General features: G+C 35.7%; 1 protein-coding gene across 2 annotated transcripts in view; it reads left to right on the forward strand.

Moving 5' to 3' along the window:
* The window catches only part of camta2 (calmodulin binding transcription activator 2), a 45,305-nt gene extending 21,855 nt beyond the window's left edge, over positions 1-23,450 (forward strand). The window contains exons 12-23 of one of the 2 annotated variants that reach the window (XM_084428583.1): positions 1,346-1,506; positions 5,834-6,018; positions 7,354-7,432; positions 9,006-9,252; positions 10,617-10,912; positions 12,358-12,524; positions 13,903-14,113; positions 16,995-17,066; positions 18,386-18,406; positions 19,024-19,217; positions 20,448-20,522; positions 22,401-23,450. In XM_084428583.1, the coding sequence (XP_084284709.1) occupies positions 1,346-1,506; positions 5,834-6,018; positions 7,354-7,432; positions 9,006-9,252; positions 10,617-10,912; positions 12,358-12,524; positions 13,903-14,113; positions 16,995-17,066; positions 18,386-18,406; positions 19,024-19,217; positions 20,448-20,522; positions 22,401-22,455 (1,763 nt within the window). In that variant the 3' untranslated portion in view covers positions 22,456-23,450. The remainder of the gene's footprint in view (positions 1-1,345; positions 1,507-5,833; positions 6,019-7,353; positions 7,433-9,005; positions 9,253-10,616; positions 10,913-12,357; positions 12,525-13,902; positions 14,114-16,994; positions 17,067-18,385; positions 18,407-19,023; positions 19,218-20,447; positions 20,523-22,400) is intronic. The other variant, XM_084428584.1, reaches the window with a different exon arrangement.
* Positions 23,451-25,215: the final 1,765 nt, after the last annotated feature.

Here is a 25,215-nt window from a genome sequence, read left to right on the forward strand (position 1 = left end):
TGACTGTGTGTTTGAAAGTCTGTGTGTGTTTGTTTGGAGATCCGCCAAAGTGTGTGTGTGTGTAAAAGCTGAGCTGTCAACACATTCACACACACTGTAAATCAAGCACTAAACACACACACGCTCACGTCTGCTTTGTGTCTGTGAAAGTAAATATTAGAATCAGTTGAGAATCGAGAACCATAAATAATTTTCATGGCGTTGTTCTTCCGCAGAGTTTCCGGCATGTCGTTCTGCTTATCGTCTAAAGCTTATTAAAAAAAAAAATCATTTTACGAATGTCTTTCTTGCAGCTCAATGTAATAAAGTTCCTAATTTTTACTGATAATTTGTGCAATTCGATGGTTTCAAAGCAGCTTCGTGGTAATAAACAGTAAAATAAGAGTGTTAATGTTGTAAAATTCTGTTCAATAACAGCGTCAGTGTTGCAAAGTTCATCAATTATAAAACAAATTCAATTCATTTAAATTGGATTCAATTCAGTTCAATGTCAGTGTTGCGAAATTCAATTATGAAACTAATTCTGTTCGGTTAAATTGAGTTCAGTGTTGATTTAGTTCAGTTTAATAACAGTGTCTATGTTGCAAAATTCATCAATTATGAAAAATTCAATTTAGTTCAATTTGGTTCAATTCAGTTCAGTAACGGTGTCAATGTTACAAAGTTAATCAATTATGTAACAAATAACATTTGGTTCAATTTGATTCAATTAATTTCAATAACAGTGTTGATGTTGCAAAAAATGATAAATTATGAAACTAATTCAATTCAGTTTGATTTGTTGTAATTCAGTTTAATAACTGTCAATGTTGCAAAATTCATCAATTATGAAACCTAATTCAATTCAGTTTGATTTGTTGTTATTCAGTTTAATAACTGTGTCAATGTTGCAAAATTCATCAATTATGAAACAATAAATTTTGTTCAATTTGATTCAATTCAGTTCAATAACGGTGTCAATGTTACAAAGTTAATCAATTATGAAACAAATTTAATTTGGTTCATTTTGATTCAATTAATTTCAATAACAGTGTTGATGTTGCAAAATTCATCAGTTATGAAACTAATTCAATTCAGTTCATTGTTGACTATTCAGTTTAATATGTTGCAAAATTCATTAATTGTGAATTTAATAATTCATTGTCAGCTGTAATGCACTGCAGAAGACAGTAGTGTCATTATTCAGCTCAGTTAATGTCAAGGTTTGTTCTCATCAGTATTTCTGTATTCCGGAAGAGAACGTATAATCTGTTGGTTCTCGTGTGATTCTCCTCGTTCATTCAGAATTGCGTGACATTATGGAGATGAACGTTGTTTAATGTTGACCGTCTCTCGTTCTCTCTAGATAACCAGTTCAGGATGTCGATTCTGGAGCGTCTGGAGCAAATGGAGCGACGAATGGCAGAAATGTCAAATAATAATCAACAGCATCAACATGTGAATTATTATCATCAGCAGCGTTCACGAAATCAGAGCTCTGCTCCACGCTTGACCCCCGAAAACCAGGTACACACACACACACACACACACACACACACACTAAAGTCCCTGTTTCTGACATTCACCTCTTGATTGGCTGCTTTCACATCATCTTTCACGGGTTTATCAGTTCTCGGACTGATTGACACTGAACTGCAAAAGTGTGTTCTTCCTCAGTGTTATTGTCTTGCTTTCCAGTACAAATATCTAAACATTCTTAAATCAAGATATATTTACCTGAGAAGCAAAATGAGAAAATAACAAGTGTTGTTTTATGAAAAAAAGGATTAAAATTAAATGACTTTACACTGAGAACAAGAAAAAAAGGTTTGTCAATGGGGTAGGAAAGATAAACCTAATTTAAACCTATCATAAACTTAACTTTTGATAGATTTTTCTGAAAACAAGACTTAATATCTCAGTCATTTTGCTTCTCAAGTAAATGGATCTTAATTTATGAATTCTTAGATATTTGTACTTGAAAACAAAACAACAGTACTGAGAAAGAACATCATTTTTTTGCAGTATTATGTGTGAAGAACCTGTCAGTGGATTGGACCGTTTTAATAATAATTATTAAATTCAGTTTAGTTCAATTCGGTTCAATTACAGTGTTGATGTTTTAAAATATATCAATTATGAAACTAATGAAATTTGGTTCGATTTGATTCAGTTTAGTTCAATAACAGCGCTGATGTTGCAAAAGTCATCAATTATGAAAAACATTTTTGGTTTATGAAGCGAGTTAGAGAAGAGGAGAAACGCAGAGAAGAAAGGGTTTCTTTTGTGTGCATTAAAATATGAATATAAAGCTGTAAAACCATCTCAGTGATACTAAAATAACACTGGTGTGATGATGAGCGCTGGATTTATGAACACGCGTTATCAGGGTGAGCGCGGGAATGTCAACTTTGCACATGACATCACTTCAGAATGCGAGTATTAATAGCACTTTTTCCATGTTGGTGCGTCACACACACACACACACACACACACACACACACACACACACACATTAGAGTTCAGGTATTCCACATCTGATTCTCATAGTCTAATAGAAGTCCTGTAGTTATTGAACTAGTTTTCAGGTTTAATGCTGATAGTTTTCACTGCTAAAAAATGCTTTTCTTACTTTTTGTCTTGTTTCCAGTCCAAATATCTAACAATTCTTAAATCAAGATGCATTTACTAAAGTAGTCAAATTAAGTGAGTTTTTGCTTAAAACAAGCAAAATGATCTGCCAATGGGGAGAAAAATTATCTTAATTCACACAGAAACAACATCATTTTTCTGACCCCATTGGCAGATCATTTTGCTTGTTTTAAGCAAAAACTCACTTCATTTGACTACTCTAGTAAATGCATCTTGATTTAAGAATTGTTAGATATTTGGACTGGAAACAAGACAAAAACACTGAGTAAGAAAAGCATGTTTTGCAGTGTTGATGTTAAAGCCTCGTTTCTGTCTGTAAGAATCATCTGGCTGATTCATGTCATTCATTTTTAGCTTTTCCACTCTTACGTCAATACAGCACGAGGATAGACCGAGAGGAGGGAAAAAACTGAGGGAGGGTGTGTGTGTGTGTGTGTGTGTGTGTGTGTGTGTGTGTCGAGGGGTAACTAACTAAAAGTAGTCATGTTACTACCTCATCCTAACCAAGTCTACATTCATTCTGATTCATTCCATCTAAACGGTCATTCTTAATGGATTCATATGGAAATCAATTTAGCAAACAGTTAATCTACACATATTTCAGATATAGTTTTCCATCCGGTTGATGTTAAATCACTGTTTTATTAGGGCTGCACGATATTGAAGAAAAATGCGATATGTGATAATAACTCATTACATAATGCGATATTCGATATGCGATGCGATAATGCTTGAGGTGTGTAAAATAAACTTAAATGATCTATTATATGATAAGAAAACATAAACATGAACTAAACATCAGTGTTTTACTGTATATAAGAAGTGTTATAGTAACATCAGTGTAAGCCACGCGGTTCAGGGGTTCAGGTTATCCTACATTAGGGTTATTAAACAACAGAAACTGAATAATCAAACGTAAAAATAAAACACTGCTTAGTTTTCACTGTATGAATTAAATATATCCTGATTCTTATTAAAGCTACAGAAGTTATTCACCCGAGAGTGAGTGATTTTCTCTCTGTCTTTTCTTCATGACCCCAGTTATTGCAAGCCGTTGCGAGATGCATATCACGATATACACATCTGCGATATTTTGATAATTTCGATATATTGCGCGGCCCTAAATCACTGTTTTTGTCACTTTTTATTGCATAGCGATTTGTTTGAATGAACTGATTCAAAACAACAGATTCATTTGAGTCCCTGTTTTGCTTTGAGCATCTTTTTGTTGTGCGATATTCAGTGAATTTCATTGTTTTCTGGTATAAATGGTTTTATTTGAACGTAGAGCGTACGTCAGAACGTAGGCTCGCTATTGGCCGACGCTGGTCATGTGTGTGATGCTGGCCAATAGTGAGCCTACGTTTAAAAATTACACAAATAAATACGCGTAAAGTTAAAATTATCTTAAAGTGGCACTTCACCGCTTGAGCTTTCAATAAAAGTTGGCAGCCTATACAGTAGAAAGGTGATTTTTATTATTATTATTATTATATTATTTTTATCAGTGCTACCTGACTAGAGAAAACAGAAGGAAAAGGCTATTGTCTCCTCTTTTGCCAAATCGGTGGGAAAACTTCACTCTCTTTGTCCTCACTCCAGTGGTCTAAAACTCAAACTGGTCCTCACAAAGATAGTTGGACAAATATATAAACACACACACACTCACACACTCCGTCAGACACAGAGGATTGACGTTACTGCACCTCGCCGTCGCTCAGGGATACACACAGCTCATACACACACTCATACGCTGGAGGTAACACACACACACACACACACACACACACTCACACACACTCACACACACACACATAATCATGGTAACATCTTACAATAAGGTCTCATTTGTTAACATGAGTTAGTGTGTTAGCTATCTATGAGCAATATATTTTTTAAAGCAGTCTTTATTAATGTAAAAATATATAATTACTTCACAGTGCATTAACTAATGTTAACAAATACAACCTTACAAAAAAATTATTAGTAAATTAGTGATGCACCGATATGAAAATTTAGGCCGATACCGATAGCCGATAATTCTTTATATTTGAAAGCCGATAACCGATATATTGGCTGATAAACCTAAATCCAAATTTGTATATGATTTTTGAGAGTCTGATTACAAAAACAAAAGTCTCAGCATTAAAATCCACCCATAATGCATTGGGCATGTTGTCATCAAGGCCACTCCCTCCAGTCTGCTCTGGATTCGCTCACCAGAGTCAAAAACCGCCTTGCTTTAGTAGGAAACACTTCTTAGCGAACTTCGAGTTATGATGGCGTTGACTTGTATTGTTCCCGCGTGCAGGAGTTCAACGAGTTCACGTTTATAGCGGGAGCGAGTTACTCTGGTTTCTAGTGAAGGATCCAGTGGATAAAGGCTGCAAAGATTCATAAATCCCTGTGTTTTCGTGTTCATCCATTCTGAGATGTTGACCACAAGCACTGTGTGTGTGTGAGGCCAAACGTGGGGAAAACTCTCAAAGTTTTGCGTCATCCGGCCGACTTTTGCTGACGAATAAAGTGATTTTCTCTGTCCAGGAAACACGGAGAACGAGTAAACACTGTTTATTTACAGATACGACCGACATTGTAACAAAACGAAGCGGGTTGAAAAGTTACACTTTAATTGGATATTTAAAAAATATGCATTAAATACATATTTTGTATGTATTTATAGGGAAAATTGCTTATTTTTATATTTTAAAAACAAATACGCAGAGCATGAATATTCTTTATGTGTTTATTTTTATAAACATTTTGGTGAGAGAAAAGTTTAATGTTTATATCTATTTATGTAATTATTTATTTACTGTATATTATTGCATATTTTATTTATTTATATTAAATTATACAATTATGAATAAATCAAGTATCACATGCAAGTGTAAGATTCAGTTTGAATCCAGCTTCAGAATCACTGGTGGATCTGATTCAGTGAATCAAACTGAGTGAATCAAATCTAACTTTAATCCAGTCTGAATCAAAATTCTCAGTTTTGTTTGGATGAATCTCACACACGTCCATCCCAGTGACGTGAAGCTGAAGTGTTTCCTGTAAAGTGTCATTAGATCAACTAGCAAACATGTGTTTGTTCTTCTGGTGACTGAAGAAACCTGTGAACTCTGAGAAAAGTAGACGCTTGAAGGTGTGTTAATGTGCTAATGAGGATGTATCTGTGTGTGTGTGTGTGTGTCAGTCGGGGGTGTGGTTTGAGCGCAGGATCGTAGCCGTGTGTGAGCGGATGATGGCCAGCGGTCGGTGGGGTCGAGACGGAGAGACGGAAACACTCACACACTCCGTCAGACACCGAGGATTGACGTTACTGCACCTCGCCGCTGCTCAGGGATACACACAGCTCATACACACACTCATACGCTGGAGGTAACACACACACACACTCACACACACACACACACACACACACACACACACACACACACACACACACACACTCACACACTCCGTCAGACACCGAGGATTGACGTTACTGCACCTTGCCGCTGCTCAGGGATACACACAGCTCATACACACTCATACGCTGGAGGTAACACACACACACACACACACACACTTACACACACACACACACACTCACACTCACACACTCCGTAAGACACCGAGGATTGACGTTACTGCATCTCGCCGCTGCTCAGGCATACACACAGCTCATACACACACTCATACGCTGGAGGTAACACACACACACACACACACACTCACTCACACACTCCGTCAGACACAGAGGATTGACGTTACTGCACCTCGCCGTCGCTCAGGGATACACACAGCTCATACACACACTCATATGCTGGCGGTAACACACACACACTCACTCACACACACACACACACACACACACACATAATCATGGTAACATCTTACAATAAGGTCTCATTTGTTAACATGAGTTAGTGTGTTAGCTATCTATGAGCAATATATTTTTTAAAGCTGTCTTTATTAATGTAAAATATATAATTAGTTCACAGTGCATTAACTAATGTTAACAAATACAACCTTACATAAAAATGTATTAGTAAAATAGTGATGCACCGATATGAAGATTTTGGCCGATACCGATAGCCGATAATTCTTTATATTTGAAAGCCGATAACCGATATATTGGCTGATAAACCTAAATCCAAATTTGTATATGATTTTTGAGAAAAGTCTCAGCATTAAATCCATGTCCCAAACACACAATTATGATGTTCTTATTATAATTTTATGAAGCCGATATGACAAACTTCACTGTATTTTCCTGTTTTGAAGTGATTATAATCATATTTCCATCAGTTCAAACCCATCATGTGTAACAGTGCGCATCTGAAGTGTCTCAGCTGAAGGAAATTATACATTATTTATCGGCTTTAATATATCAGCCAAATTTTCTTACCGATAACATTAAAAATGAACATATATCGGCCGATACCGATACGGTGGCGATATATCGTGCATCCCTAAAGTAAATGGAGAAATGAACATTGACTAATATTAAGTAGAAGTATTTTTCATTGTTAGTTCATGCTAAACTAATGTAAGTTTATCTTATAAGTTATAAGCAGAGATATTTGCATCTTCATATATTCATGTCGTCACACTGCAGGATTTCATAACCAGATGAACATGATTAAACATGATGAAGAACTGCTATCTTGATGTTTAAAACGGCTTTTGTGTGTTTAATGGTGTTTGTTTGTGTGTGTGTGTGTGTATCAGGAGTATCAGTGTGAACAGTTTGGATCTGGAACAGGAAGTGGATCCTCTAAACGTTGATCATTTCTCCTGCACACCTCTGGTACGTCACACACATGCACACCTAAATATATATATATTAATACTATAGGGCTGTCAATTTAACATGCTAATTTAATCAACAAGGGAAAATAATAATTTAACACACGTATGACGTCAAAGTACCACGAGAGCAGATGTGTGTGTGTGGCTGTGTGAGTGTGAGTGTGAGTGTGAGTGTGAGTGTGAGTGTGAGTGTGAGTGTGAGTGTGAGTGTGAGTGTGAGTGTGTGAGTGAGTGTGTGTGTGAGTGAGTGTGTGTGTGAGTGTGTGTGTGTGGGAGTGTGTGTGTGTGTGTGTGTGTGTGGGAGTGTGTGTGTGTGTGTGTGTGTGTGTGTGTGTGTGTGTGTGTGTGTGAGTGTGTGTGTGTGTGTGTGTGTGTGTGTGTGTGTGTGTGTGTGTGTGTGTGTGAGTGTGTGTGTGTGTGTGTGTGTGTGTGTGTGTGTGTGAGTGTGTGTGGGAGTGTGTGAGTGTGTGTGCGAGTGTGTGAGTGTGTGTGAGTGAGTGAGTGAGTGTGTGTGTGTGTGTGTGTGTGTGTGTGTGTGTGTGTGTGTGTGTGTGTGTGTGTGTGTGTGTGTGTGTGTGTGTGTGTGTGTGTGTGTGTGTATGCTTTCGAATCGCTCTCATGATACTTTGATGTCAAACACTTCAAGCCGAACACACCTATTTACTTCATTCCTGGATGAATCAGCCATTTGAACGAATCCAATGAGTGAATGATTCAATGCCCTATTGGGACAGGATTAGCTTTACCAGGGTAGATGGAGTGTAGTTTTACCACAGGACGTCTGTAATATTAATGGCTAATTCGCACAGGATCAGAGATCTCAGTAAACCAGCAGAAGTGTGAGAGTAACTCGCTTTACACACCGCCGTCACTCCTGTCGTCATGTGTGTGTTACGCTGCTTCCTGATATCACGTGCACAAACACATATAACCTATATTTATATATATAAAACAGTGTCCGGTCGAACGATGTATTAATGAACTTCAGATTGGATTGTGTTGGTAATAGGCTCTTATCTAACGCTAAAAGATGTTTCGTGCCTCTAACGAGTGCTGTCGATCTTCTCTCTGATCTGATGGTGTGTGTGAAACACTTGAGTTTTGCCACAGACTCGTCCCAGCGTTTAGAACACAACTGATGCTTTATCAAGCGTCTCCATACTTGAAAAACTGCGGAAAACTACTTTTAAACTGGAAATTATGGAATATTTACGTACATATTTACAGCGGGTCTATTCGCACGGGATCAGTATCACCTGAGGTCATTTTTCCGGACCTTTTTACTGAAGGTAGAAGTCTGCGTAATCTTTACTGACATTGTCCGTCATGATCACTGAGATGCACATTCAGACGGGACTAAAGTCACAGAGAAGCTCTGGTGATAATGACTTGTCACACTAGTCCCGTCCGGATAGGACCAATGACTCACTCATTTAGAAGTTTACCGCCACCTACTGGAAGATTAGTTTCTTATTTAGAGTATCATTTCTTAAAAAAAATAATTGTATATTTTGGATGTGTGTGTGTGTGTGTGTGTGTGTGTGTGTGTGTGTGTGTGTGTGTGTGTGCAGATGTGGGCGTGTGCTCTGGGTCATCAGACCGCTGCGGTGTTGCTGTACCGCTGGAGTAGCGCTGCTCTGGGAATCCCCGACTCTCTGGGTCGTCTTCCTCTCGCTGTGGCTCATTCTCGAGGACACACACGCCTGGCGCGCTGTCTGGAGGAGTTACACACACACTCTCAGACGCAAGAACACACACCTGACACGGCCTCGCCTCCGTACCGGCCCCGGTCTCCACTGTCCAGCAGTCCCGACACAGGTAACCACACACACACACGTGTGCTTTACATGGACTGTGTCATGTTTTTATGTTCAAAAAGCATGTGTGAAATGTTTACAATTTAAATTTGATTAAAATGTTAATAACAATAATAAGGCCCTATGAAATCAGATTTTGATTACATTTTATTTTATGGTGTCATTGTTACAGTGTAGTTATATATTTAAGTACTGAGTAATATTAATTAACATCATGCACTTACTATATAATAGGGTTAGGGTAAGATTAGGGTTTGGTTGAGGGTTAGTTTCATGTAATTATGCATAATTTACTGTTATTACTATGGTAAGTTCATGTAACAACAAGGACACTAAAATAAAGTGTTATCTTTTTCTGAATTCCATTTTAATTTAATTAAACGTAATTACATTTACATTTTTATTATTTAAAAATCATGTCTAATCAAATTCATAAAATGTTGAAAATGTTATATTTTGATAAAATGTTAGTAATAATAAGGCCCTATGAAATCTGTTTAATGTTTTTCCTAATTCCATGCTTTCTGTTCTATTTTCTGAATTCCGTTTTAAATATTTAAGTATTAAAATATTTGTATTTAACAAAATGTAAATTATTTGTTATATTTAGAAAGCATGCCTAATCACATTCTTTAAGCTTATATTAAATATTTTATTTAAATAACAAATATACATCCCTATGAAATATGTTAACTTTTTTCCAATTTCTGTTTTATTTTTTAATTCTTAATTCAGTTTTAATTAAATTGAACAAAATTACAATAACATTTTTGTATTTAAAAAACATGTCTGATCAAATTCATAAAACGTTGACAATTTAACATTTTATTAAAATGTAAATAATAATAATAAGGCCCTGTGAAATCATTTTTATTTGTTTTTATAAATTCTGTGATTTCTGTTTGTTTGTTTGTTTCAGAATTTATTGAATTAATTAAATCAAACGAAATTACAATAATTTTTTACATTCAAAAAGCAGGTCTAATCAAGTTCTTAAAACTTATATTATTATTTAATTATTATTATTATTGTATTAAATTATTCTGTGTTCTGTGTTTTATGAATTAATACAAATTTGTAATCCAAAAATGTGATAATTATAGGAATTCATAAAACTCAAATAACAATTAATTTACCTATATATATATATATATATATATACACACATAATTTATTTCCCTGCACAATGGAAGTTTACAGTATAAATTTATATTTCTTACAATTTATTGAAAATTTATTTTATATATACATATATATATATATATTTATTTTTATTATTTATTTTTATTTTTTCTGCAAAAGGTTTTCTGTATACATTGATATTCCTTACAATTTTTTAAAACATTCTCTCTCTCTCTCTCTCAGGTCTGAGCTCGTCCAGCAGTGTCCCCTCTCCCAGTGACCCCCCCTCCCCCTCCCCCAGCTCCGCCTACTCCAGTGGTTCGCTGCCTGACCCCATAGACTCCGCCTCCTCCCCCTCCTCCCCGTTCTCGGCTCCGCCCCCCACCGGCTCCTCAGACTCGCTCTTCCTGATGGACTGTGAGGCCGCGAGTCCCTCGGCTCCGGCGTCCCTGACGCTTCACTCCGAGCTCGCCCACGAGCTGCTCGACTACAGCGAGAACGCCGAGAACGAGGATTACCTGTCTGACGAGGTCTTACAGGTGAGTCATTTATTTTGATTGGACAAAAATATTAAAGGGTTAGTTCACCCAAAAATGAAAATTAGCCCTTGATTTACTCACTTTCAACTCATCCTAGGTGTATATGACATTCTTCTTTCAGACGAATACAATCAGAGTTATATAAAAAAATGTCCTGGCTCTTCCAAGCTTTATAATGGCAGTGAATGGCTGTTTCTATTTTGAAGTCCATAAAAGTGCATCTGTCCACACTGCAAAAAATGCTGTTCTTACTTAGTATTTTTGTGTTGTTTCCAGTCCAAAAATCTAAAAATTCTTAAATCAAGAAGCATTTACTAGAGAAGTAAAACTACATAAGAAATTCTATTTTGTTTTCAGATAAACAGAAAGTATCTTAAGTGATTTTTGCTTAAAACAAGCTAAATTATCTGCCAGTGCAGTAAGGAAAATAATCTTGTTTTAAGATTATGTTTTTATTAAGTTTTTTTGAATTAAGGTTTTTTTTCTTACTGCACTGGCAGATAATTTAGCTTGTTTTAAGCAAAAATTACTTAAGTTACTTACTGTTTATCTGAAAACAAAAAATAATTTCTTATGTAGTTTTACTTCTCTAGTAAATACTTCTTGATTTAAGAATTTTTAGATTTTTGGACTGGAAACAACACAAAAATACTAAGTAAGAACAGCATTTTTTGCAGTGCATGATAAAAGTGCATCTGTCCATCATTAAAGTGCATCTGTCCATCATAAAAGTGCATCTGTCCATGATAAAAGTGCATCTGTCCATCATTAAAGTGCATCTATCCATCATAAAAGTGCATCTATCCATCATAAAAGTGCATCTGTCCATGTCCATCATAAAAGTGCATCTGTCCATCATAAAAGTGCATCTATCCATCATAAAAGTGCATCTGTCCATCATAAAAGTGCATCTGTCCATCATTAAAGTGCATCTATCCATCATAAAAGTGCATCTGTCCATGATTAAAGTGCTCCACACTGCTCTGGGGGGTTAATAAAGGTCTTCTGAAGTGAAGCGATGTGTTCATGTAAGAAAAATATCAATATTTAAAACTTTATCGACTAAAATAACTAGCAGACGGCCTACACAAGTTGACTTATGCCACAAGAGTAACACTTGACGATGTATGACGTAGGAGTAGCGTAATCTTTGACGCCTTTCGCGGTTCAAACAAACAAACTCAAGCTCCTCCCACATTTCTCCTTAAAAATGGTCGTTTTAGATTCGTGACTGGAGTTTTGTTTTGCTCTTTCCTCTGCGCTTCCGCGTTCGTCATTACTCTGTGCGTCAGGTCAAGTGTTACTCTTTCAAAGGATGGCTTGAGGGTGAGTAAATCATGGGCTAATTATCATTTTTGGGTGAACTGTCCCTTTAAAGTCTCCGCCTCCTCACACAGTTACTGAGACTTGTTGTCATGGTGTTTTTTGCGATGTTTCACTGTTAGGTTGACATGGCAACTCTGGCTGAGCAGATCATCGAGGCCACACCTGAGCGAATCAAACAGGAGGAGTTTAACCGGGAGGCGGAGTCTCCGCTCAGAGAGAGGCGGGACAATCCTGTCAATCACGACCCCATGCCGTGGCTCACCACATACCTCGACACCGTGGACCGGTACGTATCGTGCGCTTAATACTCCTGGGGAGTTTGTTTTTACGGGGTGGGAAGTCGTGTTTACGACCTTGTGTTGGCGTTCATGTGTGCTCAACTCGTAAATATGATCTATACGACATGACTTGAACGCACCAATAGACACAAAGAACATTCACCTCTACATTACCATCCAAAATGTGTTTTTAATCAACACTTTACTGTGAGGTTTCATTTGTTAACGTGAACTAAGAATGAACAAAACTTCTACAGCATTTATTAATCTTTAATGTTAATCTCAACATTTACTAATACATTATTAAGATCAAATGATCATCTGTTAACATTAGCACTGTGAACCCACTCGAACAAGAACATTTTTATTAACCAACATTAACAACGGTTCATAAATGCTGTAAAAATATATTGCTTAATGTTAGTTAATGCATTCATTAATAATTAAAAATAATTCATTCATTAAAATAAAAAAGTTAATGAATTAATTAAATGTAAATTATTTAAATGGTTTACATTTAATGAATGAATTAATTAAGTAAGTAAGTAAGTAAAAGTTAGTTAATGCATTTACAAATGAGACCTTATTGTAAAGTGTTGCCATAAATTCTTACTTTTATTTATAAAGGACGCATTAAATTGATCATAAGTGACATTTATAATGTTCTAAAAGATTAATATTTTAAATAAACGCTGTTCTTTTGAACTTTCTATTAACCAAAGAATCCTGAACAATAAAATGTATCACTGTTTCCACGAAAATATGAAGTTTTCAACATTGGTAATAATCAGAAATGTTTCTTGAGCAGCAAATCAGCATAAATGAATCAATATAATAAATATTAATTATAATTATATAAAGACATTCTCCAGAAGATGATGATTCACATAATTGAGTGCACTTGAATTGTCATTTATGACACTGTTTTCATTAAAATCAGCATAAATTAATCAATATATTTAACAAATATAATTACTGTATTAATTATAATTAATTATAATTAAACATTCTGCATAAGATGATGATCACATAACTACAAATGACACACTTGACTTTTTTTTAAGATCAGTATGAATTAACCAATGTAATCAATAAATATAATTAATATATTAATTATAATTATATAAAGATTCTCAAAATGACAAAACACTTGACTTTTTAAATTAAAGTCAGTATAAATGAATCAATATAATTAATGCAATAATTATAATGATATATTTAATAAAAATGATTGAATAAATGTTATTTCAGGGTGAAATGTGAGAAATGATAACGTGAGATTACCTACACTTGCCAAATTATGCTAATGGTCACTTTCTAGTTTGACATTCCTCTCTTCCTTACATTTGAATGTGTGTGTGTGTGTGTGTGTGTGTGTGTGTGTAGGAACCTGTGCCCCACGCCCCCCTCCCTCCTCAGTGATCTGGCGCTGCAGAGGCTCCGCCCCCCGAGCAGTGTGGCGTGGGCGGAGTTTCTGAACGCCTCAGCCAATGGGAGGATGGAGAGAGACTTCGCCCTGCTGACGCTGACGGACACGGAGCAGAGAGAGCTTTACGAGGCGGCGCGTGTCATCCAGAACGCCTTCCGCAGATACAAGGTACTACTCACTTACTTCATTTATAAAGCAAAGTGCTGGACAATCAGCAGCATAAAAACAAACAACATGCAACTTTCTGATACAGACACAGATACTAGCCCAACCTCTCAAAAGCTAAAGTCAAGAAATCATTTTTAACACGAGTTTTAAATACATTTAAAGAAGTGATTTCTCTTAGTTCAAGAGGCGGACTATTCCAAAGCCTCGGACCTGATCACCTTTTCACTTTAAAGGCACACTATGCAACATTTTTACCTTAATATAACAGCTTCGAAATTATTTCGATGGTAAAAGAACTCATAGTAGGGTGAAGGGAGAGGGGGGGGCAATGCAGGTTTGAGGACTTGCTTTACGGCACGACGTCACATACATCAACAACATATGAAGTAGGGCTGCTCGATTATGGAAAAAATCATAATCACGATTATTTTGGTCAGTATTGAAATCACGATTATGTAACACGATTATTTCACATGACTTTGGGAACGTGTTGCATTTATTAAAAAGACACCTTTCAACAATTCTTAAAAAAAAATCGAAATTTGAACATTTATTGTACTTTTTGAACTATTAAAATAAATAATATAACAGATAATACTTCAATAAGTATTTCAATTTTCCCGCAGCTCTACCACTTATAATGCGGGAAATTCCCCCGCCAACATTGAGTCACTTTAGCATGTAGATTGTATGAGTAGCCTAAATTAATCTACAAAGATTATAAAATCAAATCTAACATTTTAAAACTTTTGCAAAGACACAGTTCCACAAACCGCGTGCGTGTTCAGCGGTGCTGCGTCTACTCTCTCTGTCTCTCTAAATGGGTTGGACAAGGCAAGCGTCGAAACTACACTCTCGCGTTTAGGAGTCGGGACATGACGGAATTGTCACTTGCACAATCGGCCAGCACTGCATCGTAACAAAAGTTGATAATTTTCACTTCTTTAAGTCTGATCAGTTTAAACATTCAAGCTGAGAGAGTTTACGGCTTCGGGAGAGGCGGATGTGCGCGTGCGCGTGTTATATAACACAAGACAAAATAAGAGTGTTCTTGCAAAACAGAACATGGCAAAATAATCGTTTTTACTCGATTATACTATTTTGGTGATCGTTGGGAGCCGAAATCGAAATCGAAATTCAATTAATTGCACAGCCCTAATATGAAGCAGCCTCTGTGGAAGACACTAGCACACATTTCAGACGTGAATCATGGCAGGGTCAACGAAGAAAGCGCGGTCGGAAGAGTGCAGAGACGGCTCTGCGTGAGTGGTGTTTACCACAGTAACGTTAAATACAAGTGAGCCTATGTTCTGCCGTATAACCCAGAAGCACTGCGCTGTTACACTACGTCAACTCACTCGCCGATTTTCACCTCCTCTTCTGCGTTTAAAACATAGACTGTAAAAAAAGATTGACGACGCCCCTTCTCTCTCTTCCATTGGTGAGAAGTGAAGCCGCCAGTGTCCCGATATGGCGCTGACATCTTGGGGTTTGAGTCTGCGCAGTAGCGATCTCGGGACCAGACCTGCGCAGTCGAGAGCAGGAAGTAAAGCCGCAAAATCAAGGCCCCGCCCCCTCACTCTCGGTGTGAAATAATGAATTATAGAAATTTAGATATTAAATTTAAAGCTCCAATCTCCTCAGTCCTCCGAAGATCCCGAAAAAAAAGTCTGTTGGTGCTTCAGTGACTACTTCACTCAGAGAACCCATCAATCACAGCTGTCAATCATGACGTCACACCACCGTTTATATAGCATCAAATAACTAACTAAAAACAAACTTATTTTAAAAACAAACCCTTGAATTTACATTAGCGTGATAAAAACTACAGCAAATGACAGAAACCACCTTCGGAAAAAAGATATTTGAAGTTGTTGTAGATTTTTCCCTAAACCTAATCTCATCTGACCTAAGTCTACCTGGGTCGTCTCCAATCGACGATCCCTAACGTCTCCAATCGACGCTTAATATATAGTCTACCTAACTAACTTGCTTCCCTAACTAGCTTTCTTCCTGCGCAGGAATAATCGACAAACAGACTTCAGCAAATGTCCTTTAATCACGGCCAGGAGATCTTCCCGAGCAGTTCTCAGGGGATCTCAGACAAATTCCACTGAGAATCCCACCAGCTAACACGAATACAACAGTTTTTATAGAATAGGGAGATATGGCAAAAATGTCATACTGCATTACATAATTTCCCCACAATTTGATTGGTTTTCATAGACAAACCCTTCTGTTACTAGGTAAAGCAAACTTTGTTTTAATGATTACTTCATTGTTAATCACAAGGTTCAAATTTAGTCATCTGTCTAGTTTCAATTCCCAAACTTGTTATTTATACACTCACACAACCAAAGTCAAAGGGGTATGGCAAAAACACACCATCCAAAAACACAGGACAGAACGTTTTAGTACATTGTGTTTCAAAGTGTTATCGTGTTAGGCCTAAAAAGAGAAGTAAGGTTAGATGTTAGAAACATGGTTAGTTTGATATACAGTTTACTATTTTATAATATATATAATGTGTTGAATAACACAGGGTTGAATAAGGCGGGGTTTATGACCAGTCACCGGGGGGCGATCGAGGCGCTTTGGCTCCAGTTTTCAGGGCTTGTGCGCCACGCTTGGGTTAAAACTGTTTGAATGTGTAAATTGGCAAGACAAAACACGTCCAAATGATAAACTTTCACTCTATGATGGTTAAATTTAGCAGTTAATCCGCGAATCACATGCGTGTCGAACCGTGGGGCCTGATCCAACTGCGATCCAAGCACCCCTACAAGGTACACACACACACACACACACACACACACACACACACAACAACTGACTGAGAGTGTGTGTGTGTGATTTAATAACGGTTGTTTGTGGTGTTTAGGGCCGCAGATTAAAGGAGCAGCAGGATATGGCCGCAGCTGTGATACAGCGCTGTTACCGCAAATACAAACAGGTATAAAACACACACACACACACACACACACACACACACACACACACACACACACACACACACACACACACACACACACACACACACACACACTTACTCTGCTATCTAGATGGGGACATTGCATAGACAACTGTTTTTATAGGCAGTTATACAGTCAAACCAAAATGTATTCAGACACCTCGCTCTCCTCACTTACATAAATGAACTATAGTGTCCTGCACCCGCTAGCAAAAACATTTATTATATGGAGTCTGAATAACTCTTGGTTTGACTGTAAATACTGGAACCCTAACAGAAAACATTTTTCACAAATGAAGGCGAGACACACCATGACAAACCATTGTTTTTTTCTTCAATTGCGTTCAAAATACACATTTAAGTGTTTATTTCATGACGCTTTATCTATTTGCGTTTGTGGATTTTAATTATAATACATATCTTTAAAGGCCATATTTGTATAAATGAGTTTGTTCCTCCACTTCAGCAGCTTTACACACACCTCTCTATATTCTGAGGGGTTTTACTGAGGGGTTTGTTCATATATATCATTCACACTGATTTATATAACATTTTATTTATAAATATATGCTGAAAATAATTTTTTCAGTCTGTTGACAGTATTTTCTGATTATGAAGAGATAAAAAAAGATCTCCAAAATCCCCCCAGTAAAAACCTTAAACTCTAATATGTCAACTAAATCAAACAAGTCAACTTTGAATCTGGCGTTAATCAATGTTCAGATTCATGTATGCAAATTAGCGCATATTTAAATGGACAAAGCATAATGTGCATATTTAAACGTAACATTTCAGAAAACTTGTAATAGAAAAGTTGTTTGCAATTCCTAATGTAATCAATCAACTGTGCAAGTATGCTGATATATTAGTTAAACGTTTCGCTCTATTCGTCTAGTCATAAGAACTTTTCGTTTCCGCCACGGAATAAAAAATACAACTTTTTATCTCACAAGTCAGACTTTTTTCTTATAATTCTGAGTTTACATTTTGCACTTCTGACTTTTTATCTCACAATTCAGACTTTTTTCTTGCAAATTATGAGTTTCTACCTTGCAATTGTGAGAAAAAAGTCTGAATTGTGAGATAATGTCACAATTACCCTATTTATATTTTTTGGAAACAAGCTTCCATAGTTTTTACAGACACACTTTACCCAGAAACACTTGATGATGTTAAGAAACAAACTGTGACTGAGTGTGTGTGTGTGTGTGTGTGTGTGTGTGTGTGTGTCTTCGCTAACACACTAATATTGCTGTCGTGTCTCTGATTTCTCTCCTGTTTCTGCTTATATCTCATGCTAGCTAACATGGATAGCACTGAAGGTAACGCCGGACTAAACTGACTCACTGTTGTATTCTCACACTCTTCTGCCGTCCAGTGTGTTTATGTGTGTTTGTGTGTATTGCACAAAGCTAACTTTAGCTGGACAGTAACTTTATTCTAGAGCTGCTGTAAAGCCTAATCAATCTCTGTTACTGTAATCTCCTATTTTCACTGTAAAGCTGCTTTAAAACAGTCCACATTGTTAAAAGCGCTGTATAAATGAAGGAGACTTGACTGTTGTGTCGTCCTCTTGCACTGCAAAAAGTGCTTTTCTTACTCAGTATTTTTGTCTTGTTTCCAGTCCAAATATCTAAAAACTCTTAAATCAAGATGCATTTACTAGATGAGTAAAATTACATAAGATATTAAGTCTTGTTTTCTGGGGGAATAAATAAAAATGAAGTGAGTTTTTGCTTAAAACAAGCAAAAGTATCTTAATTCCTCCGGAAAACAAGACATAATAACTTGTCATTTTACTCGTCTAGTAAATGCATCTTGATTTAAGAGTTTTTAGATATTTGGACCGGAAACAAGACAAAAATACTACTGAGTAAGAAAAGCATTTTTTGCAGTGTGTGTGTGTGTGTGTGTGTAACGTGTGTTTGTCTTCCTCCAGTACGCCCTGTATAAGAAGATGACGCAGGCGGCCATATTGATTCAGAGCAAGTTTCGCAGTTATTACGAGCAGAAGAAGTTCCAGCAGTCTCGGCGAGCCGCCGTCCTCATCCAGCAATACTACCGCAGTTATAAAGAGTACGAGCGCGTGAAGCAGGGGCCGCGGGGGCCCGGGACCCTCAACAGCAAGATCAAGTGAGACGCCGCAGATCTTTACAGCACACTCGGGGTGTAGCGGTCCTCACACACTGAGTCCTCACACACTGAGTCCTTACACACTGAGTCCTCACACACTGACTCCTCACACACTGAGTCTGAAGTCTGCGTATGCGTCATTCGGTGGCTCTGAACTCACTGCAAAACATGCTTTTCTTACTTAGTGTTTTTGTCTTATTTCCAGTCCAAATATCTAAACATTTCTTAAATCAAGATGCATTTACTAAAGTTGTAAAATGACATAAGATATTATGTCCTGTTTTCTGGGGAAATAAATCAAAATGAAGTGAGTTGATGCTTAAAACAAGCAAAATGATCTGCCAATGGGGTCAGAAAAATAATCTTAATTCAAACAGAAACTATATTTTTCTCCCCATTGGCAGATCATTTTTAAGCATCAACTCACTTCATTTTTATTTATTTCCCCAGAAAACAGGACTTAATATCTAATGTCATTTTAAAACTTTAGTAAATGCATCTTGATTTAAGAAATGTTTGATATTTGGACTGGAAACTTGACAGAAACACTGAGTAAGAAAAGCATGTTTTGCAGTGTTGTCTCAGAAAGCTCGATACGGATGTGGAAAACGCACAAAATCGAACATGATTGGCACAACGTGAGGTCATATTTATTTTTTAACGTACGAGAATATCGGACTCAGTGTGCGATGACCTTATTTATTCACAAAATGCACGGTTCGGTTCGACACAGTGGTGTCACGGTTCGGCACGTTTTCGATACAGTAAAAACAAAGAAATGACAGAGAAATTTCCTTGATTAAAAAAAAAAGGTATTTATTTAAAGAAAAATGTTAAAAACTTTTGTTGAAACTTTTAGCTTTATAAATTGGGGCAATCTTTGAAAGATGAACAAATAATGTTTTGGTCATCACATTTAAAATAACATTTAAATATGATAAATTTTGAGTTTTGAAGTGCTGGGAAAAGATGTACACGCACTTGAAAGCATTTTACTATTCCTGCCACACTTCCATGGTTACAGTGAGTGTTACTACGGTAAATCCATGGTGAATGTTGCTGATCTGTGGACTTAAAGCCTCTTGAAGCCGCTTGATCACGATCGTTGGGTTTGTGCCGAACCGAAAGCCTCGCACCGAACACGTGTATCGCTACACCCCTACAGGACACTACGCATCATTACACTCATGAGTGACTGTGTGGCGCTCAAACTCTCGTTCTGTGTGTCAGAGGCTCGTTCCTGACCAAGAAACAGGACCAGGCCGCGCGGAAGATCATGCGTTTCCTCAGACGCTGCAGACACAGGTACACGTCTGTCTCTTCATTCCTGCTTACGTGAACTCCAGCCAGGCGTTCTCAACCAGTCGCCTCAAAATGAGTTAAATAAGACAAAACAATAAGCTCAGATGCATACAAATCAAGATGTCTTTTGTTTAAATTCCCCCTCTCAACCTCTGTTTTTAGTTCATTTTATTTATATTATAAAAATTGCACATAAAAAATGTCCTTAATCGTTAATTCTTATCCAGTTAATCATGAATAACTTCATGGAAATTAATAAAATCACCATATTAGGGATTTATATAATAAATCTACATTTTACTAGTTACAATAGGTCAAGCTCTAAAATATTTTATTTGTATTATATAAATTGTGCATTAAAAACCATTCCTTAATTCTAATGTAGTAAATCTGGAAAAGTCATGGAAATTAATAACATCTTAAACCGGCTCGGTTATTTTTTAAACGAGTATATCCATTTTACTAGTTAGGAAAAGCTCTAAAATATTTTATTTATATTATGAAATTCTGCATTGCAAATATATATTTTTAAATCCTTATCCTTAATTCTTGTCTGGTAAATCATGAAAAATTGGAAAAGTCCACAATGAACATTAATAAAATCGTAAAATTCCTTGGGCATTTATACAGTGAATATACATTTGACTAGTTAGGTCAATCTCTCAAATATTTTATTTATATTTCATTTAGTCCCGTCAAAATGATTGATCGTGATTAATTGCATTAACATAAAAGTTTGTGTGTATGTGTGTATATATATATATGTATGGAAACATTACTATTTTTAATGTTTTTGAAAGAAGTTTCTTCTGCTCATCAAGCCTGCATTTATTTGATCAAAAATACAGATGGTTTTTTTTTTATATTGTGATATATTATTACAATTTAAAATAATTGGTTTTCAATTTATTATACTTTAAATGATCATTTATTTCTGTGATCAAAGCTGAATTTTCAGCATCATTACTCCAGTCTATCACATGATCCTTTAGAAATCAGTATAATATGAGGATTCATTATCAAAGTTGGAAACAGTTCTGCTGCTTAATATTAAAAAGAATAAAAGAAGCAAATGTTTTAAAAATATAAATCTTTTGTAACAGCGATATACACTACTGGTCAGTACATTTTTTTTTCTTTCTTTTTTTGAAATAAATCAATACTTTTATTCAGCAAGGATGTGTTAAATTGATAAAAAGTGATAGTAAAGAAGATTTATATTATTAGAGAATATTTTTTTATTTTGAATAAATGCAGTTCTTTTTAACCTTTTATTCATCAGATATATTAGGCAGCAGAACTGCTTCCAACACTCATAATAAATCAGAATATTAGAATGATTTCTAAAGGATCATGTGATTGACTGGAGTAATGATGCTGAAAATTCAGCTTTTTTCATCACAGGAATAAATTATTTTGTAAAGTATATTCAAATAGAAAACTATTATTTTAAGTTGTAATAATATTTCACAATATTACTGTTTTTTTCTGTATTTTTGATCAAATAAACGCAGCCTTGATGAGCATTAGAGACTTCTTTCAAAAATATAAAAAAATCGTAATGTAATATATACACACAAACTTTTTATGTTAGATGCGAATCTGATTCATCTCGATTAATCGATTTGACAGACTAATTAAATCCATTTTTAATGCTAAACGAAGAAAAAACATTATTTCTGTGGTGAAAACATCATATTCAGGGATTCAGACCTTGAATAAATTACATTTAACATCTGATCTGAACAACATTTTTAGTGTAAATAATTCAGGACACGTCCAGATGTGTTTGAGTAAAGACTTTCTCTGTTTATTTCTTCTGCTATTCAGATCATGAAAAACTTGAGAATGAAGTTGTTTAATGAAATTGTGTGTTTGCAGGATTAAAGAGCTGAAACAGAGTAAAGAGCTGGAGCACCGAGGACTGACCACCTGACCACACACACACACACACACACACACACACACACACTCACTCTTTCAGTCGTGTTTACAGTCGTTTGCTCAGATACACTCCTGCCGTCACTCGCCTCACACACTCTTGTCAAAACTACTGCAGGATTTGATTGATTCAGAGAGGAAAGATGGGAAGTTTGAGCTGCATTATTAGCAGGAGAATATGGAAGCTTGTTTTCATCACGGAATAAAAAGTAATTAAAAAAAAGTAATCGCAACTTTTTTTTAATCTCATAAGACTTTTTTCTTGCAATTGCGAGTTTACTTCTCAGAATTGAAAGATATAAAGATATAAAAAAAGTCAAATTGTGAGATATCAACTCAAAATTGCGAGGTATTATTATTATTTATGATTATATAAAGTCGCAAGTACTTTTTAATTTTTTTTATTCCATGGCGGAAACAAGCTTCCATAGTAGAAGGACAGACAGTTTTTCTTCGGTTGCTTCTTTCCAGTTGTTGCTGCAACACTAAAGTTCACGTTCAGCTTTACTGAATCTTTGGAATGTTTTTATGTATTAATGGATCTCTATATAAATGTGAACAGTATATACGCTCATATATATGCTCATAAACACAGAGGTGATTGTGTTGGATATAAACTTATTTATTGATCTCTTGGAGACGTATTTTATAAGCACTCGATGTTGCGCCTCAGAACAGAGAACCACAGAATAAAAAAACGACGCTGAGTTCATAGCGATATCCAAAGTCTTAAATCGTAGTTGTCATGGTAACACAGGGCGGAAACGTAACGATCGCGCGAATGATATACGATCACTGAAGGTGCCTGATTCTAGTCCAACGGTTTGTGTTAAACACACTCTCTAATGAATATAATAGTACAGAAAATAAAATAAATTTCAGCTGTCACGAAAACAAATTGTTCAAAACTCGATTTGTAAAACCAAGCAAAAATCAGTGATAAAATCACATTGTTAATCTGGTAACATTCACAAGATTCAACAGCTATTATGGCATGTTCCAGAAACTATGTAAAGTTGTCAAAAAAAAAAAAAGAAGAAGAAAAAAAAGGTAATTGCGACTTTTTACCTCACAATTTTGAGGAAGAAAACTGCTAGTTATAAAGTCTGAATTGTGGGATAAAAACTCTCAATTACCTTTTTATTTTTTATTTCGTTGTGGAAACAATCTTCCATAAGAACGTGCATTATACATGCCGTTTGAGGAACGCAGAAACTGCTGACAAAGCTTTTATTGACTTTCGTAGGACTTTTATTTTGACGCATTTTTTTCAAACCCCATTTTAATTTCTGAGAACTCCCGGTTCTGATTGGATGCGTGATCTCAGACCCGTGTTGTGTGCGTGGATCACGTTACACACGCACAGGCATCGTTTGACGGGATTAAAATGATATTTTTGAATGTGCCTTGAGGTGTTTTTAACTCAATTAACTGCGACAGACCTGCGTCATTGAAGAACTGGTTGGTTCTCCGTCTTGATTCAGACTTTTATGCATTATTCTGTAAATATTGTACAATATAAAGAACTGGTGAAAATATATTTAAGAATGAATATATTTGCTTCTGCCTGATAAAATGTTTAATTTATTCTCTGTACTGATTGCTGATATGCACGGTTATATTTACGCTATGAGATTTTTTCAGCATGTTTTTTGCTTGCTGGTGTTTATGTTTGCATGAGTTCCTGTTTTTGTTAATATTTCCACTCACAGGCCTTTAGTACTGCTGATGTTTATTTATGAATATAGATTTATGGACATGTTTGAATTGATTTCTACTGTTAATTCATTCTGACATTTATTTGTTCAGACTGGTTTACTGTTTCGTAACATTTCATTAAATTCTTCAAATTCAAGTTTCATTTGTGTTTTTTTTCTTCAGTTCACACTCGGACACAAGCAGATCCACAGTCTGTTTTCAGAATATTTTATTTCTTGACAGATTACAGACACGTAAAGATCAGCATTAGTATATGAAACGGTGTCACCTGGTAACATATTTATGAATTCTAACAATGCATGAACATGAACAAATATGAACAACACTCATGACAGTTGACGGGCCAGTGCTTTATCGTAATAAAAGTTAAAGCCTTGACCATTTAAATATTCATGCTTGCTTGCACAAATTCACACAACATTATGCTAAAACAAATGCCAGTCTCTGCAAGTATCTTAGTAAACATAGTCGGTTATGGCTTAAGTGACTGTTAACAGTCAAGAAAGACGAAACGTGTATCAGTGTATTGGATCAGTGCATTATTATCTTAAAGTGACAGTAGCCTAATATTCCTGCCGCTATCTGTGCTTTTAATGTTAATCAAACAACAAAAGACACAAAAAAAATCACTCACTGCTCTTGACTGAATAACTTTTGTAACTTTATTAAGGATTAATCTATATTTAATTTATACATTGAAGACTATGCAGTGTTACTTGCATTTGATTGCTTAATCAGAATATATATATATATTTTACTGACTGTTTACTTGTCTGTAATAGCTGTTTAGCTATAAAATTAATGGGAAATCTTTCATATATTACTGCAATATAAAGTGAATGTACAGCAAAAATTAAGCTTATCAATTGTTAGATTTTCATATATTAAACATGGGCAAAAAATGTAAATAAAAAAATAGTAGGCATATCACAGTTTGCATATATTATGTAAGATAAATAAACAAATAAATTATAATAATATATAATAAAATAAAAAAGCAATCCTAAATATTTATATAACACAGAAGAGGCTTCTT

This window comes from Rutilus rutilus, assembly GCF_951802725.1.
Source record: "Rutilus rutilus genome assembly, chromosome: 13".
Classification (NCBI taxonomy): domain Eukaryota; kingdom Metazoa; phylum Chordata; class Actinopteri; order Cypriniformes; family Leuciscidae; genus Rutilus; species Rutilus rutilus.